Source organism: Anopheles ziemanni, chromosome 2 (genome assembly GCF_943734765.1).
Source record: "Anopheles ziemanni chromosome 2, idAnoZiCoDA_A2_x.2, whole genome shotgun sequence".
Lineage (NCBI taxonomy): Eukaryota > Metazoa > Arthropoda > Insecta > Diptera > Culicidae > Anopheles > Anopheles ziemanni.
The window spans coordinates 30,246,247-30,267,488 of NC_080705.1; the positions used below are offsets into that span (position 1 = coordinate 30,246,247).

At 47.4% G+C, this 21,242-nt stretch overlaps 1 protein-coding gene across 2 annotated transcripts; it reads right to left on the reverse strand.

Moving 5' to 3' along the window:
- Nucleotides 1-971: 971 nt before the first annotated feature.
- On the reverse strand, nucleotides 972-20,367 carry LOC131281348 (aquaporin AQPAn.G). 2 transcript variants are annotated; one of them, XM_058310675.1, is made up of 7 exons: nucleotides 20,331-20,367; nucleotides 18,844-19,037; nucleotides 7,645-7,788; nucleotides 1,811-2,020; nucleotides 1,629-1,709; nucleotides 1,483-1,548; nucleotides 972-1,022 (listed from the first exon to the last, which is right to left on the reverse strand). In XM_058310675.1, the coding sequence occupies exons 1-7, from the start codon at nucleotides 20,365-20,367 to the stop codon at nucleotides 972-974; spliced, it is 783 nt and encodes a 260-aa protein (XP_058166658.1). The 2 variants fall into 2 exon arrangements, with proteins under 2 accessions (XP_058166658.1, XP_058166657.1); XM_058310674.1 differs by lacking the exon at nucleotides 972-1,022 and having other exon boundaries at nucleotides 1,441-1,548; nucleotides 18,844-19,034; nucleotides 20,328-20,367.
- Nucleotides 20,368-21,242: the final 875 nt, after the last annotated feature.

Consider the following 21,242-nt stretch of genomic DNA (forward strand, 5'->3'; position numbering starts at 1 on the left):
CGTTCGGCCGTGTTGGATTGCAAAGCTGAAGCATTTCTAGCAGAGTTTCTTTTAAATAATACACAATAATCTTACGGAGAACGAGTGTTTCTGTGGGGGGTTTTTGTTTTGCTGTTTGTGCACGGGTGTTGTCAACCTGCCGTTTTGCAAACGGTACACGTAAATTAAAGTATAAGATAATAAAACAATCAAACAAAAATAATACGGAGCAAAAGGAAGTAACGGCCAGATCCAAGCCCGACCATTTCTGGGGCTCGACCATTCCTGTGGAGCACCGCTATCGTCCCGTGTGCAGAACCGTCAGATATAAGGTCGGGGATAGGTAGGTGATGTACCGTTGAGAGTACGTTGAGGTGTGCAAGAGGTTATTGGTTTGGTTTTTCATTGCTATTCTTTAAAAAAAACGTCATACTTCATCATGCTGTAAAACATACAGCAAACGTTGAAAGCGTTTACATATTTTACAACAACACGAAGGACTGATAAGTCTGCAAACATTCAACAATCTGCTTTGCATATGTGTAAGTTAGTGCTAATATCAGTGTTATTCAACGGTGTCCTGTTTGAACTATCATCGACATAAAACATATGAGAAAGTAATAGAATCGCCCTTTTTGAGTTCATAACCACCCTTAGCCCCACTGTTTTCCCTGCTGAATGTTCTCCAGTTCCGGAAGCTATCAAATTTTGGTTAGCATGATGATTAGATGGTTGATTTAGTGTCCCATGCAAGCACCTTCCTCCACAAGGGATGGTTTCGTGTGTATGAGTGTTATCGAATCCTTGTCCCGTTTCCGAAGTGTTTCCAATGTCATCCCAGTAGTAGTTCTTCACATTTTCCACCCGGATTTACGGTCGCTTCCAGCGAGGACTTTCCCGAGGCACGATGTTTGGTAGTGGTTCGTAGTAGTGGTAGTAATAGTTAATCGTAGTACAAACTATGGAGATGGGCTAGTGGGTTACGCTCCGGGCTAAATGTACTGAACATCGTTAGTCACTTGGCCTACTTTGTTAGTGTTCATCTACGCGGACGAATATTAGGCATCCGGGCGGGGCAGGCGAGGTAAAAAAACAGGGAAATAAAAACGAGAAACAGACAGAAGATACACCGTTAAAACAACATTCCAATGAGTTCAATGCGAAAGAAAGAGGAATTGTTAATAGGGATATTGAATAAGATTGTAGATGAATTCTCGTGTGTGAACATGATGGCGATGGAATTGGGATTAGTGTAGTAGGAAGACAGAATCTCCACGGGACACACTCCTTCACGTTTCGGCGGAGGATAGAATAAGACCAATTTAAATACTTGTGAAGAAGCTGTTCCGAAACCTCCAAACCGCACACGGGCTGTGACGGCAATGCTCGTGCCTATTTCTTTCACTTTTGCTCGATCGGTGAAAAGGGGCTAAATCTTACAAGTGGTTTGGGGGGAGGGTTTTAAAAATCGTATGAATTTGATTCCTCGTCACCTTTTCTTACTTTGAAGAACAGACGGTAAAGGGCCCCGGCGATGATACCTCCGACGATCGGGCCAACCCAGTAAACCTGGCAAGGAGGAGAAAGATATATTGGATTGTTGTTATGCTGGTTCCTTGAGCTGGTTTTCCCGGCGGTCTTCTACCTACCCAAAGGTCCGTGTAGTTGCCCATAACGACGGCCGGTCCGAACGAGCGGGCTGGGTTCATGCTTGCGCCGGTGTACTTAATCTGTGGAATTAAAGCAAAGTCGGACGTATCGTAACAATTATTGGTTGCGTCAACAATCGGGAAAACGGAAGGCCTCCTTCCTACCCACGCTTCGAACTTACCGCAGCCAAGTGTCCAGCGGTGATGGAAAGCCCGATGGCGAGCGGTGCCGAGCCCTTGATGTCCGAGCGACGATTGTCACACACGCCATGGACGACGAACACCAGTATGAAGGTGATGAGCGCCTCGACCAGGACTCCCTGGCCAGCGGTCAGTCCCGGGGCGATGCCGGTCACGCCGAGTCCACCGACCACTTCCGACGGTGTGGCAGCCTGTGGGGTATCGGGAGAAAAGCGAGTGTCAGTACAAAAACAACAGCCTGTTGGAAAATGCCACTAAACACGAAAGCTACAACCAGCTGGCCTTGCATGAAGGCTCCAGCACGATGTCCCATGCAGCATAGATTGGGGTAGATTTTAATATCTTATACAGTGTGATGTTCTCTGTCAAGGGTATTCACGTGGGGTGTATCATTTTCTCACAATTAATTCATCTTTAATTTGTTTACTTTTCAATCACGATAGATTACGTTTTAGGTAGGTGTAAAGTAGCCAAATTTGAATGTTTAATCAAGGCGTGTCGATAATTTTTAGTTACACGAGCATGAGTTAAGCTCAAGTTGAAGCTTGTTGCAGGTTTAACCTATCTTAGTTTGCTTGATTACGGTTATGAAATGTTTTGGATTTCGCTTGTAGATTTATGACCTTCTGGACAAAGCTATGTATGTTGTTTGCTAAGTTCTCTTTTTTTTTGTATGTATAAAGCTCCTTAAAGTTGAGTTGTTTGAGGTGGTTGTATTAAGAGTGATTGGAATCAAATCGTACGGCGACATGGTATGCATCAAAATCAAATTCGTCTGTAATAAAGGAAATCCAAATAATCCTCCCAATTGGACTCCCGAGACATTAAACCAAAATCCGTTCCAGAAAACAGATCCACCCTCGGGCCTTCGCTTTACTCGTGAATCAAACAAACTGCTTTTTTAATTGATACCTTACACGGCACTCCGAGACGTGCTGCTGGCGTTGACTCCGGGGGGGAGGCGATGAGTTTACCAATTCGCTAAACAAATTAGCCCACGGTGCGTGAACGTGTACTTGCGACCACGACGCCGGTACGCTAACGGGAGACACTCGAAAATAAGTGGTACGAAAGAACGCACCGGTCGAACCTAGAACGTACACTTCAGCACCGAAACCACCGGCGAACCATTTAGAGAAGGCAACGTTTTAATCGAAACTCGCCATTAGGCGCACCATTTAGCACGTTCACGGCGCGCTCGCTCTAGGTACGTGCGTAGTTTCGGACGAGCCATTAGCCGGCGATTGGCGCGCGAAGGTTGCCAATTAACGAGCCAATAATCGGTCCCCTGGAAGCGGTCAAGCCGGGTGTCCATTTTTGTTTTTTCAACCCGGTCAAATCGATCGTCGCGGAAAATCTCCAACGTCAAGAATCTGATCTAGAATCGCGCTGAGGACTGACCAAAGCAAACACCGAGGCCTAATGTCAATTCTACTTCATCTATTTGTAGCTCGATTCTTGGACAGTATTGGACGGAGAGTGAGCACATGCAGCAATTAAAACAGATTAGACCATCCATAGGTTAAGAAGAAGGCGCAAGATGTCTCTCGAAATCGCAACATTTGACTGCTGTTTGCGCGGAGTTAAAGAGCACAACGATGTTCACGACAACCTGTGGGTTGACCGAGAGTGGCGGTTCGGTTTGTTGAAACATGCAAAACATCATGTCCAAGGGGATGCACGAGCTACCGCCAAACAAGCGTCTCTACTTGACGCCTCGAGTGAGAAGATGCTGCACCCTACATTCTTGTAAGTGTCGCCGAAGACACACGCTCGGAAAGAGAAGGTCCTCCCGTGTCGCCGTGGAGACAGGTTTTGAGAGGTGTCATCATGTCAGACATGCACCTACTACACAACTTAGTATGAGAGGAGCGGTCAGGTCGGCGGAGACCTTAGCGCATGACAAGAGCAAGGCGAACCGAAAGAGAAACACTAATCGGAGTCACTCAACGCTACGGGTTTTCCAGCAAAACACCAATCGGTATCGGTTGGCAGCCAAACATACATAAAACATACACGCCAGCAAGCATAACACTCCCGCCCCCGAATTCTGCCCACCGAGGTGCGGGTGCGAAAGGTTAATGCAGGGCCTCCGGGGTCCGGAGTCATTTGAGTTTCTCCCCGTCACCCGGTGGTTCTCTTGTTATGCGTCAAAATGTTTGGCGGCAAATCAAAATTGGATTGATCTGCGGTCTGCCGTTGCTGGCTGGCACGGGGCGACCGGGGCCTAACCGGTCGCCGGCCCCGCTCGACACTTGGTCAAGGTTTAGGGCAAGGGGAGATCGTCTACTGCCTCCTACTAATGAATAGTTCCACCACCGAATGGAGTGCGTACCATGCGTTCTTTTTTAGCGTCCCTTCGTCTTCCGAAAATTGGATTATAGATCACATCTACATGGTGCTAGTCGGGACATCGGGGCGCACAGACCCGAAAGGCTATTATTAGGGGAGCTGATGGAATGATGGTGAATTTATCGGTTCGAAGCGCGTGCTCGGTCCGCCATTTCGGCAGCTGGCGCGAGTGTTACGAACACGCGACACCACGAGACGCGATTGGAGGTTTTTTGTTTCGCTTCTTTCCGCCGTCGGTGTATCAAGATTCGCCAGGGGCAACCGGTAGGGGGAAACCACTTGCAGTAGTGCCACGACAGACATACCGTCTCGGGGTGGTTCTGTAATGGTTCCGCCGTACGGAGCAGCGTTCACGCTACCACGGTTCGCGCTGATTGATGGCCAGTTGGAAATTTGTCATTTGTTGGCGGTTGGTGTTCTTTTTTCTTTTTTTTTTCTATACCACCTTCACTCCTCCGGTTTCGGGTTCGAATGTCGAATGCAACAGGTGGTGGAACATCGCCCCGGACAAGGCTGACAGGTTGGCTGGCGTGAAGTTGCGGTGTGCACGCGTCTCGCAGAGGAAGTGAACCCTTTCGGGTGGCATATATAAATCACAAGGGCGAGTCCCTTTTCTCCGTCTTCTACTGGGCTGCCCGAGGAAACGAATCCAATAATGTGACCATTGTTGTTAAGGGCGTCAAAAAAGCAACAGACTTGTTTACAAACCACATAATAAAATAAATAACGAACCACTCAGTGACGTATTGCACTATCGAATTATGAAGGTCATGATAGGGTGCATGGTAATAAACGTAGGGTAAGGTGGGGCAAGATGGCAAGATTAAATTTGTTACTGTGACGTATCGATTTATAGGACGAAAACATCATTGGAAAAATCAAATTTGTATTTGGTGTGTGGTTGAAATTTAATTAAATACCCGGTTGACAGAAATTGATATTGTTGCTGGTACTATGTAGTTCCAGCAAGAGTCCCAGCAATCTGCCATGGAAAAACTTGCTGGTACTACATGACAGCTGCAAAAAATTTGAATTTTTGTCAACCGGGTATTTTGTAATGCTCAAACCTATTTTGTTTTTTTTTTATATTAGAAAGAACTGTCTGGTCGTGTTAGGATCATTGATAATAAAGCATTAGCAAAACTCTTTTCACGTGTGTGGAAAATATTGGTCTTGAAAATTGGAAATAGAGAACCGAAATGTATAGAACTTTGGCGTATATTTCTCGAATGAACTACAAGAAACGAAGGGTTTCCGCTAAAGAGGTTGCATATTGCCTCACCTTGCCTTACACGCCGATCGGAGAAAAATGAGATTTCCCTGTGAACTCTTTTTCATGTCAAAGCCCATGAAATGTCATACGAATTACACTCCTTTTAAGGTCCAGTTTGTCCTCAAAACAGATCGACCTACCGATCCTTGATACTGAAAAGAAAACAACAACGAAAACAACATCTACCAAAAGCCAGGCCTGTCATTTCTGCTCATAATGGTCGCAAATTAAAGGTGAACATGTCAAAGTTTATTTGATCCATTTTTACGGTAAAAATAACCCCTCTATACGCTGCCGGGCGAAGGTGAAGGTGCCCTCGAACTCGAACCTCCGAAGGGTCCGCAAAGGTCCGGTCCCGTTTGCCCTCATTATACCACCATCATTATGTACCTTCGGAACCAGGAATGGAGAAGCAAAGAGGGAAAAAAAGGAACTGAAAGAGATATGATTGATAAAACACCACAGGACCGATCCAAGACCAAGGGTTACAAGAAATGGAACCAACCGTCTGCCTCGGTCTGGCGTACCTTGGCATTTTGAGCTCCCCTGTGTCTGGCACAAAATGCATCGATAAGACCAAAATGGCACACATGATGCCGCACGAGACTGTGTCAGGCTTTCGATCGAGTGCGCCCGATTGAGCGATTGAACAACGAAACTCGCACTTTGTCTTCATGTGCGCGCACATGACAGTGAGCAAATAGAGGCAGCAGCACCCCACGTCAAAACAAGTGACTTCGGTAGGTGAACAAACAAAAAGCAAGCGACGAACCCGCGCTTGGAGGGGTGGGAAAAAGCGAAAGGACTCGCCTACCACGCGTACGCGCTTTGAACTTTCAGCTTTCCGGTGTCGGTTCTAAAAGTGCATTTACATTTCAATAAAAATGCGACACAAAACGATCGCAGCCCGAGTTAATCTGTGACAAAACAGTGCATTACTGCACCGGGGCCCCTGAAGGTAGGCAACAGGGAGCGTCGTAGGGGGTTTGTTGGGGGACTGGTTGCCCTATTGTTGTTCACATGCATGTGCATGCGCAAGGGACACCGGTTTACCTCGCGATGCGCACATCGTCGGTTGTAGGCAATTTGGGTTATGTTTCGCGTATGCCACACGATTGCAGCACACGCTTGGGGCTGTTTCCTGTCCCGCGCACCCTACGAACGGGCTTCAGACCGGGGCTGACAGATGAAAAGAAGGTTTCATCTTTGACATCTGCCTTTGTGCCGATTGGGAGACGCGTTGACTTGCGCTGCATTCTACTTGCGTTTTGTACCATTCTCCCTTCTTCGTGTTCGGTTTGGAAACATTCTAAATCAACCCCGGTACACCCAGTCAAAGGCGTTGTTTCCGTTCCATTGATCCCGTTGAAGCACGATGACAACAGGTTTCATGAGATTTCGATTTCGAGCAACAACGGGCCGAGGGAACGGCACATGACCGCCATTATTGTTGTTGACATATTTTTCCGCCATTTAAAATTTACTACAAAAAAAAAGCTGGGTGTGTTACTGCGCCGGGACCTGCCAGTCTGCCCGACGGTCGGGGAATGTAACACGCACGAATGTACATACGTTTCGGTTTCGCTGCTCGTTTGTGCCAAATGACATCGAAAGTGCATTTGCATGCCGAGCCAGGCACTTTCATTACAGAAATAAATCGATCCATTTGAGTGCGTGCTGGTTAATTGCTGCAGGAGCAGTTTACCATTTTTAGATAAAAAATAATCCATTTAATATTTAAATTAAGTTATAGTTATAGTTTTTATGCTGTACAAAAACATGCACTCACCACTAGAACAGTAAATCGATTTATTTTTCTTTTGTATTGTTTTCTACGTCTTATAGCGCCTTAATAGCGAATACCTTTCTATTGCATTAGGCAAATTTTTAACATCATTCCATTTACTTCTTTAGAAATGACATACCCAGTTAAATGAGTTTTTCCTCCTAACTGGTCATATCAAAACGATTCAGGCCCTCAGACGTTAGGGTCTTTCCAAACAAATAAAAATATTTTAAAAATTTTAAAACGTCGGACAAACAACATGCCTCAAAACTAGGGCTCAGTTTTAGTAACATTGATTTAAAACATCATGGTTGACCCTATATTACATTATTTTTTACGATGCTGTTAAGCAAACTGCTCTTCGTGAGTGTAGTTGTAAATTTGACATTTTGTTGTTTACTCACCTTAATGACGGCGGCTCCTGCAATTGCACCGATGCACTGCGAAACGATGTAGAACGCACCCTTCAGTATGCTCACGTCGGCCGTCACCATCAGGCCGATCGTAACGGCAGGATTAATGTGGCATCCGCTCACGTGTCCGAAAGCCTGAAACAAAAAGTTGGCAAAATGAGCAGACGAAAGAAAAAAACATCACAATTGAATCTAGGTGAGAAAACGGTCAATTGCTGCTGTATCATATCTTCCCCCAAGCACACGCGATCCACCTGGACACGTGCTCCACATTTAATACGGGGGGAAAAAAAAGAAACAAACGGCTCGAAAACGCAAATCGGATTCGCAATCCGTTACGCATCGTGTGAGACGCGCGCGCTGGCTTTGATCGTATCGGGCGGCGTGCTAGGGGATTTATTGTTGTGCCTTTTTAGAACTAGCCCAACTTCACGCCTCGCCCTTCCTCTTGCCTATCGCTTCTTGATCCATTTTCCCACGACTTTTCGTACAGTTATAGATATTTTGTTTTTTTTTTTTGCATGAAAAAGGACCACCTTTCGAAGGCTCGTGCGACGTGAACGGATGACCATGTTAACACCTGCCCGTTCCATCACGTTGAGCACGATTTTTGCCCGACGAATGTGGCCGTTTTTGTGGTCGACTAGGCCATTTTTCATCAACCACATCGGGAGTCGTAAACCGGCGAGGCGCGAAAAAGGTGATGATGGTAGGTGTTTATTGGACGTGTGATCGTGATGGTTCTTGATTGCACTACATGCCGGTTGAATGATCTCTTCTTATGCCACATTTTTTTCGCGTTTATTAGAAGAAGTTATTCACTTCTGCTGCTAACAATAGTTTTACTATTACTTTTGTCTATTTTTTGTATGATCTTTTGAGTTTAGAAAGTTATATTATCATTGTCTGATTCACGTTTGAAAATGTTCTCCTAAATAAACTATTAAACGTGCTTCTAACCAAAAGCCGATGCTCCATAATGGTCCATAACTGATGTGATTAAAATCCAAACTATCGATTTTCACTCGCCCCATTTACCGTGCAGTTTAAAATTAGCAGGATCACACCGACTCCGGTGCATATAGCTCCCAGGGCAGCTCGGGGTGCGTGTTTGTGTTTGCATATTCAACCGGCGGCACAAATGGACCCTCTTCAAGGGCCGGTTAATAGGCACGTAACTGACGTTGCTCTGGCTCTGCCCGCCATCGCAAGGGCAACCGCCATCCTGTATCGTCTTCCAGTGGGTGCTTGTGATGGAAAATTAATTACATGTTTGTTCATCATGTCAAAGTACCACCATTTGCGAAGCGCAAATAAATCCGCTGCTCCAGCGGCGGTGGTGCAGGAAAGGGACCGTGCTTCTGTCGCAGTGTTTGCTCCCATTTTTCCCACACACGAAGACGACAACGTCACGAATGTGCACGCGAATGTCATTTGCAATCGATATGGCACCTAAAGTGGGGGGGAGTGGAAATAAACCAAACGAATTGGAAAAAAGAGAGGAAAACCCTAAACCAACACTTCGCATCGTGGAGGGGAACAAACAAGCGAAGGGTTGTTGAGTGATGGCAGGGTTAATTTATGCGTCAATTAGGAGCAATGAAGTTAGAGGGAAGGTATTAATCATATTTCAACGAACGAACGTACGACGAGTTGACGATACCAATTGTGGGATGTTTGAAAGGTTGATCGAGGCTATGATTACTTGGACCAACCAAGGAGATTATATTTAGCTGTATGTTTTTTTTTAAATATTTTGATACTTAAAGTTTTTTTATTCTGTTATGTTTTTTTTATAGAAACTCTTTTTGCGAGGCATCAGATATAACTGTTCTTTGCCTTTAAATCCCATGCATCATCTTCGCCAATGTAAATCCTAGTGAAAGTTTCTTCTAGATCCGGCTGGGAAATTTTGTCGATCACCAGCATGACCAGCCGCTCACCAAACGTGAGTGTGCAAAATCGTGCCAAAAGCAAAGCACAATCACATCAGGCAAATCAGCAATTCCAAGTGAAATGATAAACAACCGACCACCAGCAAAAATGGTGGTTTTACCCAACGATGATTTTCTTTTTCGGGGACTTATCTTTTGTTTTTATTGTCACCACGCATGTAGGTTTTTCCAGCACCCGATTCAGTTCTTTCCCTCGCGGTGATTAACTGTTGACGCACCGGAGAAACGTTGCATAACTGCATGGTCGCACCTCTCGGGCGGGTGTTTTGCAACGTGCAGCTCTTTCCGGTCGACCGGATAGTACCGTTGTGAGTCAATGGAATCAGATCGGAGCGTTGACCGCCACTAGACGCCGCATGCCGCGGACCTCTTAACCCCTTACCGAGCAACCGGCTAGAACGATTAACGAAACGATCAGAATTACAAATGCACACGTGTGCAACGCGGTGCAACAATCGATCGATCGATCGATCAGACACTTCTGCATCGAATTAGCGGCAGAAAACCCCCCATTGGTGGGTAGAAAACTGGATCGACGAGACGCTCATATGCCGCGGGCGGTTGAATGAAAACGCTTCCATCATTCATCGGTTTTGCTTTCGTTCTCGCAAGTGTGCCCTTCCAGGAGCACGCGGGAAGAGGAACGACGCAGGGTGAACCACCCGTGGGGAACCGGTTTTCCCGACCCGGCCCGACGGTCAAGTTTCCACGCACAACTCCGACCACAAAAGACTGGCTCGTCTAGCCGTCTTTTAGATGTCTTCAGCTGCACAACTCGCCCGGGAACCCATCGAAGTGCAGATCAAGTGCGGACGCGTGCCACACACACGCACACTCTGTCGGTCGTCGAGAATTTTCCCCGCACACACTTCGCCCTACTGCCCACCGCGTCGTTAAGGGAGGAAAGAAGTTGTCTCCATTTGGGAGCGTCATTTATCACCTCAACCCCTACTCGGCTCCGAGACTCCGTTCAACTCGAGAACGCCGGAGACGGTGTGGTGTATAATTAGTTCACGTTACGCTTTAATCACATCGCTTTGGTGGAGCCCACTGCGAGTGATACAATTACTGCCTGATGGTAAATAAATTGCTGGGTGCACTTCTTCGGAGCGATAGGAAAGCAATAATTAATAATAAATATGTTTAATCGTCATGTAAAGCAGTTTTTATATTCGTATAAATATTCATGTAACGAAAGCTCGCCTATTTTTAATTCACTGCCGTTTACCTCGGGCTTTAAATTGCGACAAAAATCAGGTACTTGAATTTTTTTTTATTATTTTTGGTTAGAAATGTGATTGACGTCTAAAATTCTATGGCATTTGAAGGCCTAATATCGGGTGGTTAAACAGAGTTTATGACGCTTCATTTCACAAGCATTTCCTCAAACTAAGGAGGGCAAATGTAGGTACATCTTGTAAGGTCGAATTCGTTCACGCAAATATTCGATAACCGAAATCGATCCCGGCCACGATCCGTCACGATCCGGGGATTCGTGTTACCTCCGCATTCTGCGCTTCGAAACAACACGCGCCTAAAAACGTCTCGATGGTAGCCACGGAACGGTTTGCAAAAACACAGGCCTAACAAAACGAAACAACACGGACAACCCTCGGCGGGTGGGCTGTCCATTCCGTAGTGTCCCTGACAGAGATCGACCGGTTGTGGCCACAGTGGTTTTGGTGGGTCCGAGGGTGGTGTGGTTTTAATTTCATGTCGCATGCAGATTGTTTCGCGCTTTGCACCAAGCCGTTTTATGATGAGTCGTTCGGAGTTTATTTTTTGTTTTGGTTCGATCACTTGCCTCGAAGTTGTGTTTTGCACAACGGGGAAGAAACCGAAGCGGTGAACAAGCGCGCACCCAACACTAGTCAACAATGAACTGATTGATTGGGTCGAAGGTAACCCATCAGGCCGAGACCATCATCGTTCTTTTCCACTTCTGCCCCAAACCATTTTTTTCCGAAGCGAAGAGAAGTGCTGCACCGTACATGTGCTCCACGTGGCGATAGGCATTTATTCGTCGCTCGTTCGAATAGATGGGATCGATTTTTGGCCACGTTTGAGATGCAAAACTACCCTGGTAATGAACGAAGCACGAGCGAACCCAATGGCAAACCTCATCGCTGCGACGACCTTTCCCGGGGCTAACGATGCAAGTTTCGGTCGTCTTCTTTACCACCGGGACGCGGAGGTGCGTTCTTTTTGGCAAACCATTAAATGTCGGAAAAAATAACAATGAAAAAAACCGTCGATGATGATTCCAACATCGATCGGAGATCTGTCCGGAACTATTAGCGTTGATAAGCCGAGAGCGGAACGGAGGCGATGGCGAAAGGGTTGACATTTTCGGTACAGTCTCAAGCTAAATCTGAGGCCACAACCACCACAAAGGCTAAAGATACCGATCGCGGGTACTTTGAAAAATGATGTCCAATTGAAACCCTGGAACGTCAGGTAACGTCAGGGTTGTGTTTGGCTAAAAACTTTCAAGATCAATTTCAGCACTCCCACCAGCAGAAGAATGATCCAGAATGGTGAATCCCAGACCGATCTTAGATACATCTGAGCGAGAGTCCTTGCGGTAGAATGGACTCTATAATGCATGGATGTCAATCAGGCCGTAAAATGGTTATTATATTTCGCAGATTCACTCATTAGCCGGTGACTTTGTTTAACGATCGAAACACGAAATGTCAGTTGGCATTAAACAAGGAAATCCACGGCTGAAGGATGAGCAGATTCGTTGCGCAGCGTCGACCAACCAACCAACCAGCAACCAAGAGCAGTAGGTGCGTCACCTCAAGGGCTTATCGTTTCAGTAGGTTCGCCTGGCCGTTGTAAGTAAAAACCGCGGTGGAGTAAGAAGACATTCACGATGCGCGAACCACGGTTAAGCATCCTTGGTGGTTGGGGAAGGTTTTTTTTTCTCCGTCCCATGCCTCCATCTAGGTCTTTTTTGTGACTCCCAGCCAGGCCGCCGGCGGCTGACAAAACTACAATCAACCGATTAAAAGTAATTCCCTCCAAGCGAGTCGGCGAGTTCGGGGCAGCCTGTGGTTCCAGTTTGTCTAGCCCGGCGCGTTTGTTTGCGCCGTTTTGACTGACTCCCTTTTCGCAAACTCGGCCATTCACTTTCGCTCGCGTGAGTCTCTACAGTGGTGGCGACGAAAGCGCAACAGTGGATTGATTGTAGTTTTGTTTGCCTTTTTGTGGTCGTAGTTTAAAAACTGCCAAAAGAAAAACCAGAAACTACGTCAGTGAATGAATAATTGCCACCGTTTGCTCACACGTGTTGAGTAGTTGCGTGGAACAGTGTATATCCATGCACGGGTATAGACTGGTTGTGCCGCGTGGAAGAACTGGTTCACCAACTGGCCACGCTAAAACGGCCCGCTCTTGAAGTGTGGTGCGCAAAAATTGCTCATCGGCGGCGTGTTTTGTTAACTTGGGTTTGTTTACTTTTCTTAAAGGTTTTTGCATTTTGTTTATTTTTAGCCGATCCTTTTCTCCGTCTTTCTGTTCTCTCAGCAAACTTAATAAAGGCGGTCTCCCCTCTCCACCAGCCCGCCAGATTGCCTACAGCACTCGCAGGTGAAGCGTGAAGAATCTGCGGATACGCGAGTAACAGGGGGACAAGGTGTTGGGCGACCGAGAGCGACAACCCGCGAAGGGAGGGTGGGAGTGAGAGATGTCAAGGTTACAAAGTTATATTGAACGGTATTATGCAATGTATTCGCTAAACAAGTTGCCGAACGCACATCGGAATCACTGTTACCGGCGAGCGGGGTTCAAGAAAAGGGTCTCCGTTGGTGGCCTCTCCCCAACAGAGTAAGAGAAAGGAAGCAGGCAGCACGAACAAGAAAAAAAACGCCACGAAGAAAAAGGGAAGGATAACGTAGGTGCAACCGTCATCGTCAAGAGGGTCGGATCGCGAAAATCCCTCGACAAGAATAAGTCATTATTTGGAGGATACATATAAATCTTCGAGATCGTTCTCCACATAGATCTAGCAGAAGCGATCCGGAGGCTTATGGGCCTTTCAGCCTATAGAACGTATTCTAAGACCTTGAGTTGTTTACTGGCCGAGCAAAGGTTTCGGTTATTGTTTACCACGTGTAAACTAGCTTTGGGCTGTAAACAACGGGCCGCAAATTGCCGAACCATCTCGAACCAACCTGATGGTGGTCCAAATTTTATGCTGGTAACGAAAACAAAGGGTTGGTTGTGTCAATAAGCATAGATATTCTAGTCCACATTCGAATGTTAAGAAAACAATCGGGATCGGTTCCGAAAAAAAAACCCTAAGGTACTCAACGCTTCTCGAGGGGTTGCCCAGGAATGTTTGCCTGGCAAACACTGTCAACCTGTCAATTGTTGCATTCAGTGGTTCGCAAGCAGAGTGACGAGGCAGCAGATCGCGACGATCGTCGATGGTTGAAATGGAGCCTGAACCTGTCTGTATCAACCTTGCACCTTTTCACCCTCTTCGCATGGGAGCTAAGAACGCGTAAAGAGCCTTATGATTCGCGGTGGAAACCCAAAGGGGCACGGTCTTTCCCGTGCAAAACCAAACGGTCTAGCCGTCCACTCGGTTTGAGGTTCACTCCCATCTAAGTGTCTACTAGAGCGTCTCGTGTCTAAGCCCTAGCACAAGAGTGCAACCTTTGTGGAATCGGACCTGGCAAGACATGCGTCCTACCACAGCCGCCAACCACACGCCCAACGTTCGCTCGGAATCCATAAACCAGCAGGCAGGTTTCAACAAATCCATACGAACGGCACCTGAGGCCTGCGTTGACAGGTTAACGCCGCGTGGAATCAATTGCCGTCTAGCCTAGAAGTGACTCAGTGACGTCGTGCCAGAGCATGTTTGCTCCACCCTACGCACCACATGTTCCAGCTCCGGGGGACGGCCACATTGGAGATGGGAATGGAAAGGTAGAGGAGAGGTGATATAAATTCGCTATCGAAAACGTACCGTTTGCTCGACGCGAGTGAACGAACTTTCGTGCCACGGGAGCTGCAATCTTGAGCCCTTGGGGGGGTGCGTTTTAACGTACTCTGCCATCAGGTTGATCAAGATCTGCGAGGGCACACCGGGGACACTCTAGTAGCCACACCGGACAGCTCGCCCTGGACAGCGCGCCGGTGACAGTCGCTGACCCTGAACGTGTGTGTACGTTCGCGAAACCGAGCCACGAATGCTTCGGATTCGTGTAGCACGACATAGCGGCTCGGCCATCAGGGCGCACTGCTGTTACCCTTTTGCTGCCGTTGATACTGCACTGGTGAGTGGGGTCCAGTTCTCCAATGGAGATTTGCAGGCGCTTTTTGACTTTTTCCTTTCCGTTCGCAATCTTGTGCGGTGATCAACCGACGTCAGTAGGGTTTGGCGATAATTTGGCGAAAAAAGGTGGAAAGAATTGCTTACCACTGAGTTGGCGATGTTTAGCGGCAAGGCTAGGCTAGGGATCCCTTGGAATCGAAAAGCACGTACGCGAATGATTATAATCTGCCGCCCGGCGGAGCACGGATTCGTGGGAATTGTTGTGAATGTGATTCACGAAACAATAGTTTTGCAATAGTGACCATGAAGGTTCAACGGGCTGTTAGAAGCTATATTCATCAAATCCAATGTCTCAATAGATGAACTAAAAAATGCTCTTCATTTGGAACAGGTTATGTTTCGAGTTCTTATCGCAACGAACCAAATTCTTTTACAGTGAAAGAATATAAGAGATTTTTTTCCCCTCCAAATCACGTGGCTATCTGCAGGCGCCCTGCTATTTTAGGGTACAACCCGGAGACGTGCCTACCTATTTGCATACAGATTTGAATCTAAACGTGTCGGTACAACGGAATCTAGTCCAGTACACTACAGCCGCCTCGTTTGTCGCACGGCATATTTACCCACCTTGATTGTACCATCTGCAAACTAAATGAGCTGCAGCTTGTGCTTGGTCGAGTTGGTGCAATAACTAGAGACCCGTTTCTACGGATGTGCTGTTACTCACCGGCTTCACGGTTTCTTGCAGCACGTCGTTGAAATATCGGCTAGTGTCAATATTGGCCCCCAAGCAGCCGCCATTTGCAGGCCTTACGGAACGGTGCCTTGCGGTAGATTCAATATTTACCCGAAACCGAACTTCAACACCGAATACCCTTTGTTTCGACCGTCAGGTGTCTTCTGCAAAGGTGGCCAGGTATTGGCCGGGTGTTGTACGCGAGCCGGCAGTAGCCGTTGTTATCTTTTTAATTATCGTACGCATTAGTCAAACATACACAGACTCCGAAGAAGTGGAAGATAAAACTAGCGCAACAGCGGACTCAGCGAACACAGGGACAACTACCCCCGACCTTGGGGGCATGGGAAGGGCTTTCCCCGGACGATTTTACCATAACTACTACTTCTACTACCACTGCTACTACTACTGTCCACATCCTCAAGCTCCAGGCTATGAGGGGGTAATTAAATCGTAAATTGTCATCACTGTCCCATTAGAGGAGAGAGTCAGCTGGCGCCCCCCGAGCCTGTCGAGGAAGCAACAAACTTGTCCACTTCACATCGCTATCAGCCACCACCCCAGCCATACCGAATTGGGCACCTTGGCGATGTGTGTGGTCGAGGGGGTTTTGCTAAGGTCTGCCTTATCTTCCCCACTGATCCCCTTTACGAGTGCTTGTTACGGGCAATCGTCTATTTACCGCTTTAAGTAGCTAAACCAACCACTTGGCGGGCACGGGCAGCACTACAGCTGAAGTTTTATTGATCTTTTACAACTCGGGCAGAGATTCCCTTTTGGAGAGGGCTACTTCTGCAGTGCACGAGTTTGAGATTAATAATAATAAAAAAAAAAGATTAGGGGTAATTAAAATGACACGCGGATGATTACAGTGGGACATTAGCCTATCAGATCGACCAGTTGTCAGGACATTGATTTGACAATCTCTAAACCGAAACCGGTTGAGGACGTGCTAGGTCGTGTTTATCGGAGCTCCGTTTGCAGTTAAATCGTCAGTCCAAGGTCGCCGATCCAATGGCTTGACTTACGGTATCCGAATGGTTACCCACATCAAAACGTATGACGGAGAAAAAGGGTGCGCACAACATTGCACTGCCTGTCTGTCAGGTGGTTAACCTAGAAACTCATCAGTCCCTCCGTGGGTCATTGTTAGCACGTGGTGGAACAATTTAACAGCGCAATGAAGCTCCTTGTCCAGTTGATCATTCCGACTCTCTAGGTCTTGCCAGGCGTGCCGAACTCAGTCCTTCCGAGCGGAACTAGACGGCCATTAAACCGGTAAACTCACCGATTGACGTCATTGGCAAAAATTCCTCCCGGTCGAGGTTGAGAATGTGTTGACTTTTTACCCAGGTCTCATCACCCACCCCCCTTGGCTCGCGGAGGCCTCCCGTTTAGAGCAAGACCATCCCTTACCTTCACCTTCACTACGTCGGCTTAGATATCGTGCTCCCTGCGTTGGACGAACGGCTTGTAAACCGCAGTCGCGCCACATTGCCGCCGTCGTCGGGGAGGGAAGCAAATCGCCCATGGTAGTTGCAGTTGGAGATTATGGGATGCACCCGCATGCCACCACCCCGCGGTCAGAGGGCACCGATCCCGCTATTCTAATCTTCTTTAATAGCCGGGTTATTGTTCGGTAATGATTATTATCGTGTCTCGGTAATAACAATTATTATTATTAAAACAAAAACATCGCTGTTTGATCGTCCGCATCGGTCCCTCCTTCTGTAGGCTGGGACGCCTGCGCGTCCGTTGTAGCACTTGCGACCAACGGCAGCCTTGGTTGGATTTCCAATGCACTCGAAAGAATTTTCAACGGCATTCCGCCAAGCCCTTCGTCGTGGTGGTTGCGTATCTGGAAAAACGCACGACGCTGATGATGTGTGGTGAAGGATAAGGCGCATGAAATCTGGGCTCTCTAGTGATCATTCTGGCACGTGGAGGCGATCGCTATCGGAAGAAATCGTTGTGTTCGCATATGGAGAGTATAATTGGAGCAAACCGAACGCTGTGTGGCAGCATTAGAGATCGGTGTAACCCGACCCAAACGATAGGGCTCAACGGGGTTTGTCCTGCGCTTAACCTTCCCAGGCCCAGTGTCTGAAGTGCACGAGCTCAAATCATTTTAATAAGACCAGAGAGATCATTTTAATGCAACGACCTGTGACTGATTTGATTTCGAAATGAAGTAATAAATTGTTTACCGGTTGTGAGGCTGCGACCAATCGAGTCCAGCGTAACACGATAACAATATCCTCTCGAGCCGTTTAAACAAAGCATCTCCCAGCGTGCCGTTGGAGGGCTTTACCCAGCTCTCTAGATGGCCAAATTGCGCACCTCCAACACGATCGATCATTTAAGACAGGACAGACGGGAGGACTTCGGGTAAGTGTGCGAAGACGGACTGACGGACACGTACATGTTGAACTTGGCGAAAGGCGAGTCGCAGAGTCGTACGGTTTGACATCAACGAGACACCAACATGAGCATGGTTTGATTGAAGTACCCCTTCTCCTGGCTGCAGAACGGATCAATCGCACACCTCGGGTTATAGAACCCCCCCTCGGGAGAAACGGTGGGTGGTGGAAAAGGGGAGCGAGAGTAGTGCACATACCCGTGCACAAACACGTTCCAGTCACACGTGAAGCGAAAAGAACTAGCAATAATGACCATGCCCTAGGGCACTGGGTGCTGATCTCAAGATCTCCAACACCGGAGAGTTGTCCGCACGAGCGGTGGTAGACTTGTGTCCTTCTTCTTCTTCTACCTCCGCTTGGATACCCCCCTTCAACTGGCAGGCAAACCTGCCCTCTACCGGTGCCATTCAAAACGGATTGGAAGTTCGAGAAAGAAGCAATCTAAATTCATCTAAGCCTCCTAAGGACACCCCCAGGACAGGATCCACTGGCCAGCGAATGCATGAATCATTCATTGCCCCTCGAGGCTGGGCTTTTGGAAGAGGGGAGGGAGGTCGACGAGCGTGGTCCCCCCCTTCCTCAAACCCTAACCAAACTCGTGTGAACGAGATTCATTCACAAAATAAACCACAGGACTCGCTCGGTTGGTCGCCGCACGCGAAAGGCCCATGATCCGTTATCGGTCGCGAAGGTCAGCGGTCGTACACCGGTTGGCGAAGTGGACAAACTGGTCCGTAAATCAAGCGGATCGCACGAAGCTGCTGTTGCTGCTGGTACCACGTTACCTACCTGTGCCAATGTGGCGACCACCAGGCCGAAGGTGAACGCAATCTGCGTCAGCGTGGGACTGTAGTCGGTCCAGCCCGTCGTGCTACCGATGCCGATCGACACGAGCAAGAAGGTGCCGAGGAACTCGGCGATCAGCATTCGCCATATGTTGCGATTTTCGGTGATATCGGAGACGCCGACGATCTGTTTCACTCCTGCGGATGGGACCGACGATTGGGAAAGAGAACGAGAAATGCGATTAGTGTTGGACTCAGCGGTGTTGTTTCATTATCGTTTTCCCAGCATGGCACACAGTATTACGTCAAAACTACGGCTAGGATGAAATCGGGGGTAAATGTATCGGAATCTTTGTAGGGGAAAAGTTGAACAAGAGCAGAAGCAGTTGAGGTTTTTATCGCCCTCCTAAAGTTTGATTTCGGTTTCCAAGTTCTTTGAAGTTCTTTGAAGCGTTCAGTGTAACGATTGATTGGGAAACCGACTTGCTTCATAGTATTATGATCAATAGACGTCCCAAATCCTATGTTTCAATCCATGTAAATCTGAACAAAACAAGCCTGACAATCCCATCGGGACATCAGGACTACATATTACGTCAAAACTACGGCTACGAAGGATAGGAAGATAGATATGATAATGTATAAGCCAAATGTTGAGCAAGAGCACAAGCCGTTTCAGCCTTTATCAACCTTGTTAACTTTGGATCAATTCATAGGAACTCATGAGATGTTCAGTGGATGATATTCCATGACATAAATGATAAATTATTCATTTTGTTTAACGAATCGTTTCACAGTGCTACAATGTGTTGATGTCTCTAATCCTATCTTCCAATTCATGTTAGAATTAGAGCTGTGCCAATTCCGATTTAGATTCAGATCAGAATAACTTTTTAAACCAAATTAGTGTATCTGAAACTTTGGACGACAGATTCATGAACGCTTAAAGAGCCGTGGTTTTTGGTTTTTGTCGCCAAATCCACAAATCCTGGCAACTCATGAATCACTGGCGAATCACAAACATTCATGATTGGTGTCTCAAAAGTTTCACAGCAAAACACAACTCTAGTTAGAATGGATAAATAGCCTTCCAATTTCAATCGGACCGAAATCTAAAACAGCTATAAAATTGATACAAATCAACACAAATCATGCATCATTCTAGGGCAGGCCAGGGGGTTCAGCATTCTGGGGCACAAAACCTGTCATACATCGGGTTTCGTTGATGTGCCCCCGTTTTTTTTCACCCACCCCTCCGAAGGAGGGACAGGAGGGACCAGGTGCACTTGAGCTACATGGTGCAAAACGAGGCCAAAAGCCACCACTGCAACGTCGCCCGCGTCTGCGATGGCCGCAACGGCGGGATCCAAATACCTGGTGGTTCCTGCTCTCCCGCCTGCATAATACGCACATGAAAACGGACCGCAAACATTTAGCGTACCGGAGCCGACACCAGGTAGCGGAGACCAGTACACCGTAACGCTACACTACCTTCTTTCAGATCGAACTTGCTCAGGATGGGTATCATCTCGATGACGCGTCGGAGTAGACCGGAAGGTGTTCCGGGTTCTAGAGCACTTTGGAAAAGTTCGCAAAGCACTTAATGAGGCAGTCCGATATTGTGCAAATTCACCTCGCTGACGAATACTTTCGATATGCAGTGTTGTTTGTTGTCACAATTATTTTATCAGTCCACGACACTCTTACGACGTCAGCACTGGGACACTGGAACTTTCGCCACCGAAGGCATTTGCCAACGGAATGTCGCGAAATCGAGTGCAGGCAGGGCGGCTGGCGGCCAAACAAATAAACAATTGAACGGCAGAACCGAAGCCGCTACTACTATCAAACTGTGTTTTGATATTGATCAAACTTTGCAATCGCCTAAGGAAGGATGACGAAGGCGCTGATGTTCAGGAGCTAGCGTTTCCGACTCGCTGGTTGGATGGGGTTGGTGAATTGAAGTGATAATAAATCAACGAATGTACAACAACATCCGGAGCGGGCGCGCTGTTTTCCTTTCCAAAACAGGGAAGGAGGAGGTCTATAAACGGGAGCCGTTTGTTTTGCTGCTCGGTGACGAAATGGTTTTGATTCGGCAAGCTGATTACGCGAGAGGGATCGATGTAAGTCGCCTCGGGAAAATCGGGCACCCGGGGAATTATGGTGGTTAATTTAAATGTGTTCTTTCTTTTCACCAGCGATCCGAGGAGGAGCCGGTGTGTCACCAAGGGATGTGCACACTACCGCCGACACGCAACTGGTCGCGTTGGTCACGAAAAATGGAATCGACTTTTCCAATTCGTTTGCTGTTTCGTGCCACAAGCGAGGGTTTTGTAGAAAACTTGCTCACATTAAACGACGGTTGAAAAATAAATAAAACCACAAACAGAGAACGGCACC

Excerpts from the sequence above, each read along its gene's own strand:
- LOC131281348 (XM_058310675.1), bottom strand. The coding sequence starts at position 20,367 with ATGATACCCATCCTGAGCAAGTTCGATCTGAAAGAAG. Across the intron at positions 19,038-20,330 it reads CAAGTTCGATCTGAAAGAAG|GAGTGAAACAGATCGTCGGC; the intron begins GTAGTGTAGCGT and ends TCCCATCCGCAG. Across the intron at positions 2,021-7,644 it reads CAGGAGCCGCCGTCATTAAG|GCTGCCACACCGTCGGAAGT; the intron begins GTGAGTAAACAA and ends GATACCCCACAG.